At 42.7% G+C, this 22,061-nt stretch overlaps 1 protein-coding gene across 1 annotated transcript in view; it reads right to left on the bottom strand.

Moving 5' to 3' along the window:
* The window catches only part of LOC126236793 (Golgi to ER traffic protein 4 homolog), an 81,079-nt gene that overhangs the window by 14,187 nt on the left and 44,831 nt on the right, over positions 1-22,061 (bottom strand). The window contains exon 6 of the mRNA XM_049946380.1: positions 19,243-19,381. Within this exon, the coding sequence (XP_049802337.1) occupies positions 19,243-19,381 (139 nt within the window). The remainder of the gene's footprint in view (positions 1-19,242; positions 19,382-22,061) is intronic.

Raw genomic sequence — 22,061 nt, 5'->3', positions numbered from 1 at the left:
TGTTTAAGCTGCCAAATATGAGAGAGCCAAGTCAACTGGGAATCAAAAACCAAATCCAAAAACTGATTCGTCTCCACCACAGCAAGAGGTTCAACGTCAAGATAAAGCCATGGCTCAGGATGAACAGTGCGTCGTCGACAGAAATGCATAACGCAGGTCTTGGCAGCCAAAAAGTAGAAGCCATGCGCTACAGCCCAAGACTGCGCCTTGCAGATAGTGCCCTGTAACTGCCGTTCAGCAGCTGCAATGCCAGTGGAGCTAAAGTATAGGCAGAAGTCGTCAGCATACAAGGAAGCTGAGACAGGCGTTCCCGCCGCCGCAGCGAGCCCATTAATTGCAATTAAAAGGAGGCAGACACAAGACAGATCCTTGCGGTACCCCCTTCTCCTGAACTCAGGAGGAACTATGGGAGGCAGTAACTTTCATGCGGAAGGAACGAAGAGACAGAAAATTTTGTATGAAAATCAGGAGCAGACCCCAAAGACCCCAACCATGAAGTGTAGAGGGGATGTGATGTCGCCATGTCATATCGTATGCCTTCTGCATGTCAAACAAGACGGCGACCAGATGCTGACGGCAGGCAAAGGCTGTACGGATGGCAGACTCCAGGCACACCAGATTATCAGCGACAGAGCGGCCCTTATGGAACCCACCCTGAGACGGATCCAGAAGGCCCCGAGACTCAAGTAGCCAACTCAACCTCCGGCTCACCATGCATTCGAGCAACTTGGAAAGAACGTTGGTGAGGCTAATGGGGCAGTAGCTGTCCACCTCCAGTGGGTTCTTGCCAGGTTTCAACACGGGGATTACGATGCTTTCCCACCATTGCAACAGGAACTCACCCTCAACCCAGATATGGTTGAAAAGGTCTAGGAGGTGTCGCTGGCAGTCCACTAAGAGGTGTTTGAGCAGCTGACAGTTTATGCGATCTGGTCCGGGAGCCGTATCAGGGCTAGCAGTAGGGCACTTTGGAATTCCCACTTACCGAACAGAGCATTGTAAGATTCAGGGTGGCGCGTGTGAAACGAAAGGATCCCATGTTCCAACCGCTCTTTCAGGGAGCGGAAGGCCAGTGGGTAATTCGGACAAGCGGAACTCTGAGCAAAATGCTCCGCTACATGGTTTGCAATTGTATCTGAGTCAGTACAGACTGCTCCATTCAGTAAAAGCACAGGTACACTGACGGGGGTCCGATAACCATAGAGTCGCCTAATCTTGGCCCAAACCTGCGATGGAGAGGAACGGAGGCCAATGGTGGAGACATACCTTTCCCAGCACTCCTGCTTGCATTAATGAATGAGGCGGCGGGCTCGCACACGGAGCTATTTAAAGGCGATAAGGTGTGCCAATGAGGGATGCCGCTTGTGACGCTGGAGTGCCCACCTGCGATCTTTAATCACCTCAGCGATCTCGGGCGACCACCAAGGCACAATCCTCCACCGAGGGGACCCATAAGAAAAGGGAATGTCAGGTTGTGTGGCAGTAACGATGCCGGTGGTGGCCGAGTGAACCACCGCAATATTCAGGCGTCATTGGAAAGAGGCTCAATAGTGGCAGTGGAGGTGATTAAGTCCCAGTCAGCCTTATTCATAGCCCATGTGCAGGTGCACCCAGAAGAGTGACGCTTTGACAGTGACAGAAAGATCGGAAAGTGGTCAGTACCGCACAAGTCGTTATGCACACTCCATTGGGCAGATGGTAACAGACTAGGGCTGCAGATCGAAAGGTCGATGGTTGAGTATGTGCCACTCTGAAATGTGTGAAGGCACCAGTATTTAAAAGAGAAAGGTAGAGCTGTGCCAATACTTGCTCAATGATGCTGCCTTGGCCTGTTGCCACTGATCCACCCCACAGTGCGTTATGGGCATTGAAGTCATCCAGTAGCAGAAAAGGTGGCGGCAATTGGGCTATCAGTGCAGCCAGGACATGCTGCAGGACATCACCATCCGGTGGAAGATAGAGACTGCAGACAGAAACAGCCTGAGGTGTCCACACCCGAACAGCGACAGCCTCTAAAGGTGTTTGTAGAGGGACAGACTCGCTGTAAAGAGAGTGAAGGACATAGATGCAGACGCCACCAGATACCCTCTCATAAGCTGCCCGGTTCTTATAATAACCCCGACAGCCATGGAGGTCGGGGGTTCGCATCGCCAGAAACCAAGTTTCCTGAACAGCAATGGAGAGGAAAGGGCGAAGGCTGAGAAGTTGTCGCAGCTCAGCAAGATGGTGGACAAAACTGCTGCAGTTCCACTGGAGGATGACATTGTACATGGCCGAGGAAGACGTGAAGGGACCAAGGAGGCAGGTTACGCCGCGCGTTCACTCGCTGCCACCGATTCAGTACCAGCACGAGTGACATCCATCATGTCTGAGGGACCGGCGAGATCTAGGTCGTCAGCGGATGCCAGAATCTCCAACGCATCCTCAGACGCAGAGCTTGTAGGTAGCGGTGGAATGGGTGCCACCGCAATTTCCTTGGTCTTACAGGTCATCAATTTCGATTTCTCACGCTGTTCCTTTGGTTGCCCTTGCTGGAAGGGCTTCTTTGATTCAGTCTCCAGGACTGAAGAGGACCGCAAAGCCCTAAGACTAGCTACCTGGGGCTTCTTCAGCCCCTGGCGGGTGTCTGGTTTGCTACTGGTAGGAACTTAAGAAGGGAGTGACCCAAGGGATACCTTCCTAGCGAGAGAAGCCGAAGAAGACTTAAGCTTCTCCAGCTTACAAGTGTGTACTGGTGTCCCCGATGGTTGGGGGATTGCTGCTCCCGAGGTAGGAGGTGCGGGAGCAACAGGGAGGGAAGTCCTCCCCCCCCCCCCCCCCACACCCCACACACCCCACTATCAAGGGGCCAGGTGTGGTCCTTCGGCTCTGAGAGCTGACTGTATGTGGTGAAACGGAGCTGTAACAGGAGTGACAGTGGCGGCATAAGATGACATCATGCACGTGGGATGAAGCCGTTCAAATTTCCGTTTAGCCTCAGTGCAGGTCAGTCGGTTCAGGGTCCTGTATTCCATTATTTTCCATTCCTTCTGTAGAATCTTACAGTCCGGGGAGCAAGGGGGATGGTGCTCTCCGCAGTTGACACAGATGGGAGGCAGGGCACAAGGAGTATCGGGATGGGATGGACGACCACAATCACGACATATGAGGCTGGAAGCACAGCGGGAAGACACATGGCCGAACTTCCAACACTTGAAGCACCGCATTGGGAGAGGGATATATGGCTTGACACCACAGCGGTAGACCGTCACCTTCACCTTCTCGGGTAATGTGTCACCCTCGAAGGCCAAGATGAAGGCACCGGTGGTGACCTGATTATCCCTCGGACTCCGGTGGACGCGCCATATGAAATGGAGACCTCGTCGTTTTAAGTGGGCGTGCAGCTCGTCATCGGACTGTAAAACAAGGTCCCTGTGGAAGATAATGCCCTGGACCATATTTAAGCTTTTATGGGGCATGATAGTAACAGAAACATCCCCCCAGCTTCTTACAAGCGAGTAACGCCCATGACTGGGTAGAGGATGCTTGTTTTCATCAAGACTGACCCGGACCGCATTTTTGCAAGCCCTCCACCTCCCCAAACTTGTCCTCTAAATGCTCTACGAAGAACTGAGGCTTCATGGACACAAAGGATTCCCCATCAGCTCTCATACAGACTAGATACCAGGGCAAATACATCTCGCTGTCATTCATAGCCTTTTGTTCCTACCATGGTGTGGCTAGGGAGGGGAAAGATTTGGGGCCATACATGTTTGCATTAAAGAGAGCCCTCGAACGCTTAGAACTGCTGGTGGTTGGCCACCAGCAAGAGAAGATGTGCCATGATTCATTGCATGTCATCCACCCTGATGCCACCAACTCCGACCAAGGGCCCTCCCCATAGGCGCAACCCAGCCACAGCAAAGGCCACCTGTAAGGATGGCCACTGCCAGGAGTCCCGATGTCCCAGGGAGATGGGCATCTACTCCTTGGCAGACGTGGGGAGTTAACAGCGCAGGCATCAGCAGAACAATCCCTGTGTTGTCAGGGGGCTACAACCAACAGGGTACATGGCAGCCCCACCACAACGGACTGGCTACCGTGATGGATTTTAGGTGTCATGTCGTCCATGGTCATGGTCATCGTCAGCGCAGAAAGCAACACTGCGGAGTGCATGGCGGAAATGGCACCCAGAAATGTATCCTCGCTCAAGAGATGGAGAGCAAGCGGGACTGCAATGCAACGATGAATGAGCTAGCTAAAGGTCCCAATGCACGATGGACACAACACACCAAGTAAAATGCCCTTCCCCAATTGGCTCACTCTTCAGAATAATTTTGAAATATGGCGGTCAAACCTAAGAGCGGACCATCACATAGGGGCTGAAACGTTTGAGACTCCTTTTAGTCGTCTCTTATGACAGGCAGGAATACCGTGGGTCTATTCTAACCCCTCACCCGCAGAGGAACCTGAAAACTATTTAGCCATTTACTACTATTCTTCTTGCAACTGAAAATACTAAATACTCGTAGAATTGTACTTTCAGCCTGGAGTGTCTTTCCTTGTGTGATGAGCCAACAACAAAAACTACTAAAAACATGCAAGTACTATTGCATATATCTGAACATTACCCATCCCACAGAAAAATAATATATCATCTCAAACGAACTATGCTCTCTCAGTTTAGTAAAATCGAAGCAGTAGCATTACATTACATTACTTGGTGAGAAATAAAAATAGTTTTTAACTAGTTTTCAGTTTAATTTTGTAAGAAATGGTGACTATTTTCTCACCATCTCCCCATACCACAAAACTAGTATGTGTTCCCCTTTTGCTCTCCAGACCATATCCTTCACACTCACACTCACACTCACACACACACACACACACACAACAATAAAACTTTTCACATTTTGCACTGTATGCATAGTATTGACATCCACGATGCTCTAATTGGACACAGATAACCCAACACCACAGATGTTCTACAAAGGCAGTAGCTTTTATGAGTTTCCTACCAAAGACTAAATTTCTTGTCGATAAAACAATGTGTCTCATTCATTTAAACCTTTCTTACATTCATCACCTTCATGCTGCTAATCTTTACAGCATTTTACATCTTAACGGCAGTTTTCCCATTCTGTGGTAAGGTGGTGTGAATCTGTAACATCTTTCTCCTTATTGTCCCAGAAAAGAGGACCTTTACTTGCCAAAGCTTGTGATTTAAACTTAACAGTAGTGTCTGGTATGCCTCAGACATTTAGTTTAACAATCAAATGTATCACCACTTTGTAACTGTGACAATAATGCGTAAGGCAAAATCTGAGACATGGAAGTGGCACTTTGGGAGACACAATATATCTAGGTCATGGATAGAACTTGGGAGGCTCTCCTGCAGGCATCACTCTCAACTTTATGTCAACTGCTGAACTTCTTTGACCATTGATAAAGTATTGTGTTACCGCATTCACATATGGAGAGAAAATATGCTTTAAGAGAATCGCATGGTTTTCTGCTTACAGACAAACAAATTTTAAACTGATTATTGGAGTTTGATTTGCTGTGAATAGGAATTTGAAAGAAAGAAGGAAAGAAAGAAAAATGAAATTACACTGTGATTAATGGAAATGAAGCTACAATGTTACATCCTTTAAATGGAGTTACCAATTGTAACTGACTGGACACACTAAGTTTTGATGTATCAAGCTCACGGAACACTCGCACCTTTATGGATGCAAACAACAAAATATCTGAATTCACTGTTTTTTTGTTCAAATGGCTCTGAGCACTATGGGACTTAACATCTGAGGTCATCAGTCCTCTATACTCCATTCACCGAAACGAGAGACTCACTATAAACAGGGCAAGGTGTGTGACCACAGCACTGCCGTCGAGGGGTGTACAAGGCAGGGGCGTCAGAAATTATAAAATGAAAGTCGTGCTTTTTATAATTTGGCAGCTAAACATGATAAAGTGATCCGAGAACTACCTTCCAACACCTTTTCTTACATTACATTAAAATTTATTGTCACTGAAAAAGAGAAATATTTAAGCTTTCAGGAAAAGTTGTTTTTTCGCGTTACTCTATATTTATCACACCATGTCTCCTAAACTGTGTGTTGCACAGCAAAATAATTTTATAATTGCCTTCAGTACTATATGTTGATGACTTCTGCAAATTTTCTGCCCAATAGAGTCAGTAATAGTGAAATAGTAAATTAAAATCTCACGTCTGATGCAGAACTTTTACCAAATCATCAACCGAAAGATAGTAAGCGGCAAACTTTTCCCCTTTAAATTTTTTTGTGTGGGTGTAAGCGAGGAAAGTTTCAGAAAGGTTTGAATTTAATTTTGTAGTTTGTTCGAATGCGATGGGTGCAACCATTTCTCCTTTATGAGCGATGCATTGTGCGGTTCGCAGGCGCGGCGCTCAGTCAGTGTGGCCGTCTCAGTTGTAGGGGTTGTACAGCGGCGATTTCAGGATATCTTAGGTTCATCTGTAAAGACGCTTGAAAGACTAGTTGTTGATTATTAGAGTAAGTATATGTGTTTGTAGTCACGCTGAGCATTCACTGTTTATGTGCGCTTCCAATAGCATTGCATGGTTTCTTATTTTATATATTCACTTATTTCATTAGCATCACATACGGCTGTCCTCATTATGTCATCCACTGACTCAGCGAGCGAGGTCGACGTGTCAGTTCTGAGTCCACCAAAGAAGCGAGCAAAGAAGAAATCATTAAGTTTTTCTGAGAAGCACATGGTGCTTAATGTGTATAAAACGGAACTGTTACATCCAGAGCAGTCAATGAGTGACATTGTTTCGAAAAGAGCTGCGGCTACAGGTGTTGGACGTTCTTCAGTGTATCATGTGATAAGTGAGTACAAGATCACACACTCTTTGAAGTCTCCCAAGAAAGGAAAATCACGACAGAAACTTTCTGAAAGTGTTGATGACTTCGATAGAAATGCGATATGAAGGAAAGTACACGAATTTTTTTTCGTAACGAATTGCCAACAATTGACAAACTGCTTACAGTTGTGAACGAATATGCAGATCTGGGCAATTTTCGGAGAACTACATTTTATAAGTTATTGAGAGAAATGAATTTCAAATATGTCCGGCGTGGGCGCGATAGCATGCTAATAGACAGGGATGACGTCATTTTATGGAGGCGGCATTATATTCGAACCATTAAACGGTTGAGAGATGAAGGCAGACCCATTTACTATTTGGACGAGACGTGGGTGAACGTAGGTCATACCCGAAGTTACGTCTGGGTAGATGACACTATAAATTCCTCAAAACAAGCGTTTCTGTCCGGATTGCCCACCGGAAGCAAGGGCTCATCAGGTAAAGGGAAACGTATGATTATCGCACACATTGGCAGCAAAGCAGGGTTCGTTGAAGGATGTTTGTGGACTTTCGAATCCAAGAAAAGTGGAGATTATCATGAGGAGATGTGCGCCAAAACCTTCGAGAACTGGTTTCAAGATGTTCTTCCTCGGCTTCAGGAAAATGCAGTTATTGTTCTTGATAACGCGCCATACCATTCTCGGAGAAAAGAAAAAGTTCCCAATGCAAATTCCAATAAGCACGAAATATCAGCATGACTAAAATCTAAAAACATCGCTTTTGAAGACGGTATGTTGAAGAAAGAATTTTTAGATATGGTTAAAAATCAAAGAACAGCGCACAGCGAATGCGCAATAGATGAAATGGCGAAGAATGCAGGGAAAACTGTTCTCAGGATTCCTCCGTACCATTGTGAATTAAACGCCATGGAGTTAGTGTGGGCCAGAATGAAAGGCTATGCTGCAGCGAAAAACACAACATACAAAATGCCGGAAGTTAAAGTACTGCTAGAAGAAGCAGTAAGAACAGTGACTGCAGAGGATTGGAACAAGTGCGTCCTCTATGTCGTGGAAAAAGTGGAAACTAAAGTGTGGAAAGTAGACTGCATTATAGAGGAGCGATTTGTTATAAACCTCAATGAAAACAGTCAAGTTCGACAGAGTGAACCTTGTTTCATCCTTTATCATTACTATTACTGGTATTGTTATTAAAATTAACAATTAATTATGTTTGAATGGAGTGTTTTGTTAGCAACCTGCTTCGACAGAATGAACTCAGTTTAACATTATTTTAATGTTATTGTTAAATTTATTTCGTACATTGTTGCCAAGGTTTCTCATGGTCCGCTGTGACAGCTCGGCAGCCAGCTGAACGCCGCCCACTGCAAAGCGTGCGCCAAGGATTTTCCACACCCCTACGTATCACGAGAACATCAAATGCTTTCTCTGGAAACGAGCGTAGTAGCTCACGTGACACTGTTTATGTTTCGTCCCAGCTCTTGGTGAATAGACTTTAGAACTTAGAACTACCTAAACCTAACTAACCTAAGGTCATCACACACATCCATGCCCAAGGCAGGATTCGAATCTGTGACAATAGCGGTCACGTGGTTCCAGACTGAAGCGCCTAGAACCGCTCGGCCACACCGGCCAGCACTGGATAACATCTTAGGGTGTTATGTAGTGTTATTTCTACGAGCAACCAAAGTTGGCTTATCATTTCTCTTTATATACACCATTTTAATAAATGTAGTGATGACTCTTTTGTGGAGACAACACAAAGGATTCATAAAACTGACTCACTAATGAGTTAGATGTTGCACAGTGTCAAGAAGGGAAAACAAACGCACATAAGAACAGTTTTGTGATGGAGACTCACACGGACAGTTGGTTGGTGGTCATGCCAACAAAAAAGGCTGGGTAGAACTTACAGCAAAGTTGGTATATGACACAATTGCTTTCATATACAAAGCTGCCTCTGACAATGCAGGATTTTTCCAGTGACAAGACTAAAATAAAATGTGTTTTCCACAATTTTGCACAGGGATTCGATAGATGAGGTGAGGAGTTGGGTGTAGGTAAGGCACAAGACTGGATCAAGATATTTGGTAGGTTGGATGAACAGTGAAATACCACTTTGTGAGAGGTGGGAAGGAGAAGAATGTTCCACTTTTCAGTGCATTATGCATTTTAGTCAAACTCCTGATGGAAGATATGTTTAAGATTTCAAAGTCCAGGATGATAATAGGTAAGCAGGAGGGTATTCCAATTACATCTGGTTAATGAGGTATGTGGAGAATTAGGGGCATAAGTGGATAGAGCACAGGAGATCTGTTCGCTGGCTAGTTTTGGAAAGTAGTGTCTGCTTGTGAAGGCCTTACAAAGATCTTCAGCATACTAGACAAGGTGAAACTTGTGTTTCTCTTGGTGTATAAAATGTTCAAACAGCTTACAGGAAAGTAGTCACGTGACACCTTTGACAGTTGCCGATATTTTGACACATGCACACCCTGTCATTTTTAAGGCATGAATGTAATGAGAGAGCACTTGTGCAAGGAAATTTAAATCTAGTTGTGTGACAAAAGACAGCATACATGCAGGAGACAGCAGAAATCCAAGTAGAACTTAGGCAAGAATTCCATGTCACTTGCTATTTTAATCTCAACTGCATTCTTAATAAAACTATCCCAACAGCTAAAAGAGCATGGCAGAAACTCTGTTTTTATATTTCATAAAATGACCAGTACTAAGACAATTTTCTGCAATAACAGATTAATTTTGCTATTGTAAGCGTGTATGATGCACTTGTTCAGTTCAGTGCAATGTTCCTCCACAGTCCCGATTGTCGGAACAATAAATAACATTTCACAAATGTGAGGGATATGGTTGATACTCACCTTATGCAACCAAAATAATTCTTTGCAGACTTTAAAACAATTCTTATCTTTGACAGTGGTTGAGAAACACATTGTACATCATATTTCCACAAAATATGGCTAGTCTTGCTCAAAATGCTACCTTCATAAGGCAAAATGTCTGCAGACTCTGGTGCCACTATGTTATTTTTATCACTCATTTGATTCATAATTGGTCAACAGTGCAACACGCAGCTGATCTCTTTTTCACTATAATCATCCTAGCAAATGGTGATTTCGAGGTGGGCAAACCCAGTTGACCAACTTTTGGTCTGAGATGACAAGGTCCCTATGAACTAATGTACAAAGTACCATTTCACACTGAGCCAGAATTGCCTGAAGAGACCAAAATGTGAGAGTTGACTTTCTATAAACAAAGAACAGCTTGTCCCAATGTTCCATTAACCTTTCTCCTAACAAACACAATATTATGGAAATGGAAGAGGATGTAGATGAAGATGAAATGGGAGATATGATACTGCGTGAAGAGTTTGACAGAGCACTGTAAGACCTGAGTCGAAACAAGGCCCCCGGAGTAGACAACATTCCATTAGAACTACTCACAGCCTTGGGAGAGCCAGTCCTGACAAAACTCTACCATCTGGTGAGCAAGATGTATGAGACAGGCGAAATACCCTCAGACTTCAAGAAGAATATAATAATTCCAATACCAAAGAAAGCAGGTGTTGACAGATGTGAAAATTACCGAACTATCAGTTTAATAAGTCACAGCTGCAAAATACTAACACGAATTCTTTACAGACGAATGGAAAAGCTGGTAGAAGCCGACCTCGGGGAAGATCAGTTTGGATTCCGTAGAAATGTTGGAACACGTGAGGCAATACTGACCTTAGGACTTATCTTAGAAGAAAGATTAAGGAAAGGCAAACCTACGTTTCTAGCATTTGTAGACTTAGAGAAAGCTTTTGACAATGTTGACTGAAATACTCTCTTTCAAATTCTAAAGGTGGCAGGGGTAAAATACAGGGAGCGAAAGGCTATTTACAATTTGTACAGAAACCAAATGGCAGTTGTAAGAGTCAAAGAGGCATGAAAGGGAAGCAGTGGTTGGGAAGGGAGTGAGACAGGGTTGTAGCCTATCCCCGATGTTATTCAATCTGTATATTGAGCAAGCAATAAAGGAAACAAAAGAAAAATTCGGAGTAGGTATTAAAATCCATGGAGAAGAAATAAAAACTTTGAGGTTCGTCGATGACATTGTAATTCTGTCAGAGACAGCAAAGGACTTGGAAGAGCAGTTTAATGGAATGGACAGTGTCTTGAAAGGAGGGTATAAGATGAACATCAACAAAAGCAAAACGAGGATAATGGAATGTAGTCTAATTAAGTCGGGTGATGCAGAGGGAATTAGATTAGGAAATTAGACACTTATAGTAGTAAAGGAGTTTTGCTATTTAGGGAGTAAAATAACTGATGATGGTCGAAGTAGAGAGGATATAAAATGTAGACTGGCAATGGCAAGGAAAGCGCTTCTGAAGAAGAAAAATTTGTTAACATCGAGTATAGATTTAAGTGTCAGGAAGTCGTTTCTGAAAGTATTTGTATGGAGAGTAGCCATGTATGGAAGTGAAACATGGACGATAAATAGTTTAGACAAGAAGAGAATAGAAGCTTTCGAACTGTGGTGCTACAGAAGAATGCTGAAGATTAGATGGGTAGATCACATAACTAATGAGGAGGTATTGAATAGAATTGGGGAGAAGAGGAGCTTGTGGCACAACTTGACTAGAAGAAGGGATCGGTTGATAGGACATGTTCTGAGACATCGAGGGACCACCAATTTAGTATTGGAGGGTAGTGCGGAGGGTAAAAATCGTAGAGAGAGACCAAGAGATGAATACACTAAGCAGATTCAGAAGGATGTAGGCTGCAGTAGGTACTGGGAGATGAAGAAGTTTGCACAGGATAGAGTAGCATGGAGAGCTGCATCAAACCAGTCTCAGGACTGCAGACAACAACAACAACAACAACAACAAACACACAAAAGAAAGGAAGATAGCCATCCTTTCACAGTTCCATTGAGAAGCAAATATTCAGGTGGATTGAATTCAGATGTTCTAAAATTCCATTTAAATTCTGACTTCCCTTAGGTCAAACAACTGACATATGAACTACATATCTGGGGAGAGAAAAAATGCCAGTTTCAATGCCTTTGACTCCAGGGCATGTTCCTAAAAATCTTCCACAAGTAGACTGGCAATAGTAGACGACAACAAACTCCCCATTGCAGTTCCATCTGTCTATTCATAGTTCTGGCCAGTCAATAAAACCTAAGTCGTGGTGGTGGTGGTGGTGGTGGTGGTGGTGGTGGCGGCAGTGGTTTAAGTTCCTATGGGACCAAACTGCTGAGGTCATTGGTCCCTAGGCTTACACACTAAATGATATAACTTAAACTAACTTTCACTAAGGACAACACACACACCCATACCCAAGGGATGACTCGAAAACTTAAGTGGAAGTCAACACATGTTGAAGTAGGTTCTTTAATTTAATACCATACCTAACAACAATTAACCATAGCAAATTAGACACAAAAACAGGAGTGAAGAGAGAGACCATATCAAAAAATTAAAGTCATTGAAGCGCAGTCCTCCTAATCGACGTATTAAATCTACCGAGTTCTTAATGTCATCCACATGCTGACCTACTAGTAGGTTCAACAGAGTTGCAAGGTTTTTTTTTCCTTTTCTTTTCTTTTTCACAGTAAGACTGAGCACCAATGGTACTGGCAATAGGCCTAAAAGGAACCCCTTCCTTGTATATCTTCAGAAGGCCATATAATGTAGTGGAACAGCACAACAGTCATGTGGTACACAAGCTAAGCTGCAACATCTGTGCTGCGTTCTACGTGGATATGACAACGAACAAGCTGTCTGTCCGCATGAATGGCCACCGACAAACTGTGGCCAAGAAACACCTGGACCACCCAATTGCCAAGCACACTGCCCAACACAACGTTCTTCTGATGACTGCATCATAGATTGTGCCATTTGCATTCTTCATATCAACACCAGCTTTTCTGAATTGCACAGGTGGCAACTCTCCCTGGAGTATATTCTACACTCCCGTAACCCTCCTGGCCTCAACCTACATCCACTTATCCCCTTTCCCTGTCCCACTCCAGCACTACATAGCCCTCTATTCCACCAATGACTGCACCTAGTTGCCCTACCCTCTCTTCACCCTGATCCCTGTATACTCCCACAAGCAGCACTTTACTGCCCCAACACATACCCTGCTATCCCTCCCCCTCCTGCTCCAGCCTCCTCCTTACATCCACTACCCAGATTTTTTCTCTCACCATGCACTACTACTACTACTACTACTACTACTACTACTACTACTACTCGCTGTCTGGCCTTGGCAACCAGAGACTGGTGTGTGTGTGTGTGTGTGTGTGTGTGTGTGTGTGTGTGTGTGTGTGTGTGTGCGCGCGCGCGCGCTTTGTCTAATTCTGAAGAAAGCCTGTGTGGCCAAAAGCTTACTTGTTTGACAGTGTTTTTGCTGTGCCTATCTGCGATTCATCATCTCCACTATATGGTGAGTAGCAACCTATCCTTTTCATAATACCGTCACTATTTCATTCTGGATTTTCTATTGTTTGACAATAGAAGTACAGACTTCTGACAGTCTCTTTTGACAATGAACTTTTGTTCAGGAGGTTGTTAGTCTTCCTTTCAACCCTTGTTGTTGCTCAAGCATTGAGCCTGCAAGTCACGGGGTCAGATAGTAAACACAGAGTCTTTTGAAAGTAATCCTGCTTATCTAAAATAACTGTAGCACTGCTGTTGTCCATGAGTGATATAAAGATGTCAGGATGTACCCTGAGTGAATGCAAAGCAATCCTCTCAGGTCCTTTTATTACTTAAGGGTGAATGTGCCCCAGTCACAACATAACATGCTTCTCTCCAAATGTCCTTGGTAGCATCAAGCAGCAGTTTAAAACCAACCTGTTCAACAGAACTTATAAAATCAACAACTGTGTAAATGATTTGGCATCGGTGCACAGTTTAAACATTTTCCTAGCATGGATGAATCTGAATTGTCCAAAACTTACTGTGTGAGATTGATCACAGAACATTGGGATTCAGTATTACATTTCAAGCTACAGAAACATTTTATCTTAATTGAATGCCATGTTGTCACAGATTTAATTCCCAGTCAGACTGTGACAAAGAAGCACCATACAGCCAATATTAATTCATTAATTCTCCTGCCTCTAATCACATCAGTCAATGTGGTGGTTTAGCTCTTGTTTGTGACAGGAGCCATTATAGTTGCCAACACTAGGACTTCATTTGTAAATAATTATTTCACTTCATTTAATGACTGTTTACAAAATTTTTTTATTTTCTTGGTATTCACTGGATGATGCTTCTTGGTCGCAGTCTGACTGGGAATTTCATCTGCAACTGTCTGGCATTTGGCTAAGTTCAAACGTTTTCATGGCTCAGACTGTAACATTACATCTCAATGCTGTTTGATCAACTCTCAAAAAAAGTATTGGATGAAGCAGCTTCATCCACGTCCACCCAAGCATTTTCCAGTTGTTGATCTTGTAAGTACTGCCGTACAGGCTGTACTTCAAACAGCCTCCTGATGCTGCCAAGGAGGTTAGGAAAGAAGTATGTCATGTGTTGAATGGGACACATTCACTCATGAGTAATATAATAGCAGCTTCAGAGCTGCTTTGTTTCCACTTTAGAGTGATCATGATATTGTTATCTTACCCACGGGCAAGGGCAATGGTACTGTTATGTTGGAAACAAGTGAGGGCACTCGAAAGAAGCAGTATTTACATCTGATCCTGCGAACTGCAGGCTCAGTGATGGCCCAACAAAAAGAGTTAAAGGAAACTTTAGCCTATCACAAGTATTACTGTGCTGTACTGCTAGGTTATACAGCCTTCCGAAGATCCACAAGGAAGGGATTCCTCTTAGACCTACTGACAGGAACATTGGTGCTCCCTATACCGTGTAGCGAAACACATTGTTACTCTGTTAACCCAACTATTAAATTGGTGTGTGCATCAAACTGTAACAACTCATCAGATTTCTTATGTCAATTAGAGGGACTGCATTTTAATGACCCTGACTTTTAGTATGTTGTCTCTCTTCACTCACTTTCCTTTCACTGATTCGCTACAGTTAATTCAGCCTAGGTTTGGTGTTGGATTAACAAAATCTATTTCAACATTTTTGACTTCCACTTACTTTTTATTCAATGACCAACACTATGGACAGATGGCTGGAGTTGTGGTGGGGAGCCCTTTGTCACAAATTGTTGCCAATCTGTTTATGCAATGTACCCTGGAGTCGGTGTCACTGAAAACTGTATGCCCTTTTTGTTTTTTCCAGATACACATATGTCACTTTTGGCTTTTAGTCCCATGGAAGTGCGAAATTAAATGGCTTTTTAGAACATCTGAATCCCATCCACTGGAATAGCTGCTTCACAATGGAGATATAAAGGATGACTGCCTTCCCTTCCTTGAGTGTTTGTCAGGAGGAAGACTGATGTAATGTTGGGACAAGCAGTCAACTCTCAGTGTCTGGTGTCTTCAGGCTCATAGTTGTCACCATTCGGCTACACACGAATAGGTACTTCATACCTCAGTTCCACATCATCTCACATCCTAAAAGTGTGTCAGCTGAATTAGCCCACCTCGAAGCCACCTTTCACCAGAGTACGAGGGTGGTTTGAAAAGTTTTCGATACGGAATAGAAAAAAGTGCTTACATCACTGACACTTTTTTATTTTTCAATGTAGTCTCCTTGTAGATTAATGCACTTGGTCCAATTATGTTCCAGTGCCTTGGTACCATCTCGAAAATGAATTTCCTCCAGGCCTGCAAAAGAGTTGTCAACTCCAGCTATCAATTCTTCGTTTGAAATGAATCTTTGTCCACTAAGAAAATTTTCAGTTTTGGGAAGAGATGGAAGTCTGATGGAGCTATATCAGGCGAATAAGGTGGGTGTGGCAACAGTTCATATCTTAGTTCGTGTCATTTTGCCATGGCAATGGCACATGTGTGTGAGCACACACTGTCTTGATGGAAGATGACTTTCTTCCTTGCTAAATCGGGCCTTTTTTCACGTATCTTTTGTTGCAATTTGTCCAGGAGGTTAGTATAGTATTCTCCAGTAATTGTTTGCCCCATGGGGAGATAATCTACAAACAGAATCCCCTTCACATCCCAGAACACTGACATCATGACCTTTCCCGTTGAAGGAAGTGTCTTTGCTTTCTTTGGTGGTAAAAAATCTTGTTCGTTTCTCTGAAACGGGCTAAACATTGTTCCAATATGTCCATCCTCAAGCATTTTTGATCCACCGTCAAGAGTCGCGGCACTCATGTTGCAGATAATTTTTTCATTTCTAATTCTTCAGTTAATATGTGATATACCCTTTCAGATGACATCCGGCAAGCATGAGCAATTTCATGCACTTTCAATCGGCAATCCTCCATGACCATTTTGTCCACTTTTGCAATGATTTCTGGAGTAGTGACACATTTTGGCTGACCATTGCATGGATCATCATCCAAGCTATCCCAACCAAATGTAAGTTCATTTGTCGACTTGGCAACCGTTCAGTATGGAGGAGCAGAGTTCCCCAGCGTATTCTGGAAATCGGCATGAATGTCCTTTGTTTTCATACTTTTCTTTACGAAGTACATAATCACTGCTCAAATCTCTATTTTTTTCCAGCTACGCAAATCACTATGCGGGAACAACGACAGAGCTACGTCACTGCCACAACTCTCTTCAAAGTGCACTGACGTGGTACATACACTTACAACAGCCAAGCAAATCTGCTATTGCAGAACAATGCCTTGACATCAGTCATCCTATGGAATATAACAACATTGAGATTCCGCCATGTGCTTCCAGTTATTTGTAAAGTGTTGTTAAGGAACGAAGAGACATTTGAGATATAAGATTTCGCTTAAAGTTTGTTTAGAATCTTGCTCTCTCCCTGGTCACGCAACATAGGGACAGATTTAACGCTAACTGACATTGGTCATTGTTGTTAGTATACTGAGACTAGTATTTGTAGTTTTGTGTGTGTGTGTGTGTGTGTGTGTGTGTGTGTGTGTGTTTCAATTTCTTTGCACAGTTTTTTGCACCTGTCGAAATACTGGCAGTTTTACTGTGTTAGGGATTGCTCATCTCTGTATATGCACTGTCCACAGCTGGACAGATTTCACAGGAGTGACTTTAGTGTAGAATAAATAACTGCTATCAAAGTGGAGGCACTGATGATGGTTGAAAAGCTTGATATGATATTGAGATGTTTATGGAATCACTGGCAAGAAAGGAGGTCAACATCCGGGAAGGTAGTTGCAGAGGTGCAGGTGAAAGGGCAAGAGAGAAGGCGTTTAAGATGGGAATTACCGTATCTTAAACTTGGGTCCAGATCACAAAGATATCCATTAACGTGAAACAAACAAGAAGTTTAGAGCAGGGATACTATGGAGGTTACCTCTAGGTGGTCCATGAAGAGGTTGGCATGTGAGGGTGCCAAGCAGGTATGCAGGACCATGCCTCAGATTTGTTTATATATCTTCCCTCTAAGGAGAAGTAGATAGGAGTATGGATAATTGTTGGTCACGTGTATGTGGAATCACATGACGGATCTGGAGTTGGAAGGAAATTCAGAGATGGTGGTGAGGCTGGAATCATGGGGATGATGGGGATGGTGATGAATAAGAAGATGGCATCCACAAATAAGGATCTGTGTGGAAATGTGGAATGTATTATTGAGAAGCTATAAAGGAAATAACTTGAGTCAGTATAGGGAGTTGGGAGCTATGAAAGGGTGGGGGGAGGGGTGATAGATGGGAGCAGGGGAGCCTATAAATGGGAGGGCGGAAGCCACAAGGGGCGTAGGGGAGGAAAGGAAGACGGCGGGCTGACAGGGGTGTGGTGGGGTCAAACAGGTAGTAGTGGACCGAAAGAGGGGTGGTCGTGCTTTTTAAAGATATCACATTAAAAAATCCTCTGTTATGTGCAGAACAGTATCCACGCCACGGACATAAATCACTAATTGCGTGGTGTCTGAAATATCTGTGGACTCATCAAGTGTGATGGAAAATGCAATAAACTCCTGCACTGCACGCCTTAATTAACGGTAAGCGTCACCTGCCATGGCACTTGTGCGAAGACTTGCAGTCCGCCGAGAAAGAGTTATAGCTCGAAACTGATTTGCATTCAGTGGGCAAAGTAAATCAGCAGCGTCATTGATGCACTCCTTTATAAACTCACCTTCAGCAAATGGTTTTCCAGCTCTCGCTATATTAAGAGCAATCTTATAGTTTGCACGTACTGCTGGCCTATCATTGTTGTCGTCTTGAAAAATTGAAAACAGTGCTCCATAAAATGTTAAATCAGTTAGATGAGAGACATGACGAAAGAAAGTCGCAGATCTCTCGTGACAACAGCAACTTACATCAGATTCATCTCGTATCGTCAGATTGCTCTTCTTAAGCTCAGTCAATTTCCCCATCCGCTCAGAATCCGACAATAAATTGTACTCGTTCTTGTGAAATTTATTATAATGGCGTTCAATACTAACCTTCCGCTGACCAGCGAGAATACTGCCACATATTAAACATTTCGAATTTTCACGTTTTTGCACAAAGAAAAAATGATTCTCCCATTCCTTTTTAAAAGATAGCAAATCTCCACTCCTCCGTTTCCTTTATTCACTCTGCATTTTCTGGTTCTTGAAATACAACGTTCACTATGTAGTGGTTGCTTCGCATCAACGTCCACAGCTTAGCCTGGTACTACACTACCGCAACCTGCTGGCTGTCGCCACTGCCCCGGTCGATGATTGCACGTGAACAGCACACGTGCAGCGCTGTGCGCTCATGAGCCGCGGCAACGTTTGCCCGCCCCTGTCTTAGTCCATTTCCCTACTTGCCTCCCATACGTATTGTTAACATTCATTCACAACTTTCACATTGTGAAACAAGTAAAAAGAATGTAAGAGGTTCACAATTCAATATCCAGTTGAGTTTTTTATAGGTAATGAGGCATTTAGGCAAGCAAGGAAAAATACATCAATTGTGCCCTATTCTGGAATATCATCATGGTATTTGCCTCAAGTGATTTAGGCAACTGACTGGAAACCAAAATCCATATGGCCAAACAGGTATCTGAATACTTCTCTCAAGTTATTTCCGTTGTCATTCTTTTCCAGATTTTCATTATATATGACACTCTCAAGAAAACTTTCAACAGGCATAAGCAATTTTAACATCAATAATTATTCCTTCCTATCAAGATTTATTGCAGATCCATTATTTTATACATCTTCGAGAATCGAATATCCCTCAAATTGCGTGCATAATTTAAAAAAATGCTTTTGTAATTTGATATTAGACTGAAAAAAATATATGAATAAAATTACCAGCATTAGGAGTTTGTTGAAATGTTATAATGCAATACATATAACTTTGCACTTACTGTAAAACGGCTTGTGCAATAAACAAGTCAACTTCACAAGCAAAACCTCTTTGCCTATGGAGTTCAACCAGCATTGTTGCGCATCCTGTGCCATCTTCTGAATGTAAAAAATGATGTCTCGCTAGTGTGTAATTTTTTTCTGAAATAAAATACATAAAAACATGCCAGTATCATGATAATTTATATGAAAAGAAAGTTAGTTAAATTTACTGCATACAAGTTGGGATAACCAAACTACCAGAATGAAAAAGAAAACTCAACAGAAATGAGATGAACAAAAGCTTAAAATGTACTGTAGTTTTCCTTCATTTCTGTCTTCTAAGTGTGCTTGTACACTGCTCATCATGTGCACATTTACCTACCACATTCTTGCCATTTTATAAACAAGCGAAAATAAGCTGAAACCCAACATAGTGGGGGTTTAAATTCTGCTTAGATTCTCTGTACCACAGGACTCAAAAATTCCAACAAGTTTTAGAGCAGCTGTTAATTTGTAGGCAACCAGAGATATCACAGTGAAATAAATAAGACTGATGAATCACATTTGGGTACATTCTTCCCTAGCACTGACAGTTCAACAGTTCAAGGGAATGTCTCCATTTCTTGTAAAAGATAGTCTACTTTGCCCAATTTATATGATGCACAGAAGCAGTTTCAGTAACGAGGGTGCCCCCTGTCCTGGTCGTTCTGTTAAATTATTCACCCACAAAGACCCCAAAGAAGCTGATGGGAGGGAGCGAGAGAGAGTGTGAGTGTGTGTGTGTGTGTGTGTGTGTGTGTGTGTGTGTGTGTGTGTGTGTGGGTGTGTGTGTGTGTGGGTGGGTGGGCGCGCGTGCGCACCATACCATCTGATATAGTGATCTAAAGAAACTTTGTTCTTTGTGAGCATCATACGCAAAAAAAAGATAAATGATGGATTGTATGTCAAATGCAAGAAATGTTACAAAAGGTTTGAACGTACACATTTTGCTACATGAACAGGACTGCATGAGGATATGGAATCATCCTTTATTTTTGTCTTGCATGGGCTGAACTCTTAAGCAGGAAAAAAGATGTTAAAGGAGAGCATCATACACCTAAATTGTCCACAGATATCTTCAAAGACAGATTGTTTACAATGTACACTGATTCAATGACGTGTAGTGTGTAAAATTCTAAACGTTAAATGGGCAGACCTGCTGAACGAGTATACTACTTTACTTAAATTATGCACAACGAGGGTGACGTGTGACAGGTGGTGGGTGATGGTGGTGATGATGATGGTGGTCATGAATAATAATAATAATAACAATAATAATAATAATAGCAGCAATGGTCAATCCCAAGCCAAGTTGAGAGATGAGGACGGGGTGGAGTAACATCTCATTAAGAAGTCTTTGTGTGTGCCATGCCTGATAGCACCTCATGAGGGCCCCTTGCCAAGTTAACAGAGAAGACACCAACAGCAATGAAGGCAGAGATGTTCAATGGTATCACAGAAGAGGCAGCCCTGTTTTTAGGAATGATGTAAAAGTAGTATGAAGCATCCAGAGAACATCTTGAGGTGACTTCTAGTGCTAACAAACCGTAATTGTAACATGGATGCATAAGAAGAAAGATTCTCCAGGGGTAAGTCCTTGGATTGCTCCCTCATCATGAAACAAGTGACGAGTTGGAGCATCTCTGTGTATCACAAAAACTCAAAACCAAATCAAAAACTTTCCTAGCAACATTCAACATAAACTCCCTTACACACAGTGCCAAGTTGAAAACTCTCACACTGAAGTCCTTCAACACAAACCTCAACTATCCATAAATGCCACATAGGACACACAGTACCAAGATGAAGAGCACCTTAAATCCGAAAGAGTTACAGTTTCTTAAAGAGCAGAGCTCAAAGAATGATCCTCAAGGTACCTGCAATGATTGGAACTGCATTTGCCATGAGCACTAGCCTTCTTAAATTTCAAATTAGTGAGAGACAGACTATCTATATTAACAATCAAATGTGCCAACAAGACTAACAACATAGTTGACATACATGCCCCTAAAAATGATGAAAACAGGTCTAATCCCAGATTAAGCATAAAATTTCTGGGATCTACTGGATGAAACACTACCCAAATAACATGTTGAGCTTCATGTGGGTGATTTCAGCACCCAATCTGGTCAAGAACAAAAGTACAAGAAAGTGACCAGATACTATCTACAGAAGAACTAACCAAGAGACTGGTCTCCATTTGTAAAAGTCAAGACCTGCAGGTCACACCAACCCACTTTCACGTCTAACCAGAAAGCAGATGACTTTGTAATCCTCCATCCAAACCGTAGGACTGCTCCAAATAGATCATGTCACAATCTCCATGAGAAACAGTCCAGAGATTATGGCTGTCAAAGTTATAAAAGGTGACCTCATATCACCACATGTCAAAAATGAAATTCAGACTGAGTCCATAATCAGCAGGAACACCCAAAACACATCATATGCTTTGACAATTATGAACTTCGACAAAGGGCAGTGAAGTCTGAGGAAAAAGGCTAGACCATGTGATAATAAATAAATAAATTACCATGCCTGGTAGAATGATAACAGTGAATCTGTCCTCAATGAAGTTGAAAATTATGGAATAGCCTGCAAAATCCAACACAGCCAAATGATTAGAATGTTAGTACAAAAAACTGCTTATTGAAAAGATAGATCAAACTTTTATGAGTAATGAAACCCGAGAGTAGTATAGAACCTTTAAATAGAAACTCATGGGCTATCAGCCACCATTCACTATGCTTTCAGCAGAAGGACAGTACATTGGTATCTTCAATGAAAAGAACTGTAACACTGT

Source organism: Schistocerca nitens, chromosome 2 (assembly GCF_023898315.1).
Source record: "Schistocerca nitens isolate TAMUIC-IGC-003100 chromosome 2, iqSchNite1.1, whole genome shotgun sequence".
Classification (NCBI taxonomy): Eukaryota; Metazoa; Arthropoda; class Insecta; order Orthoptera; family Acrididae; genus Schistocerca; species Schistocerca nitens.
This window is presented reverse-complemented; position numbering and strand designations above follow the sequence as displayed.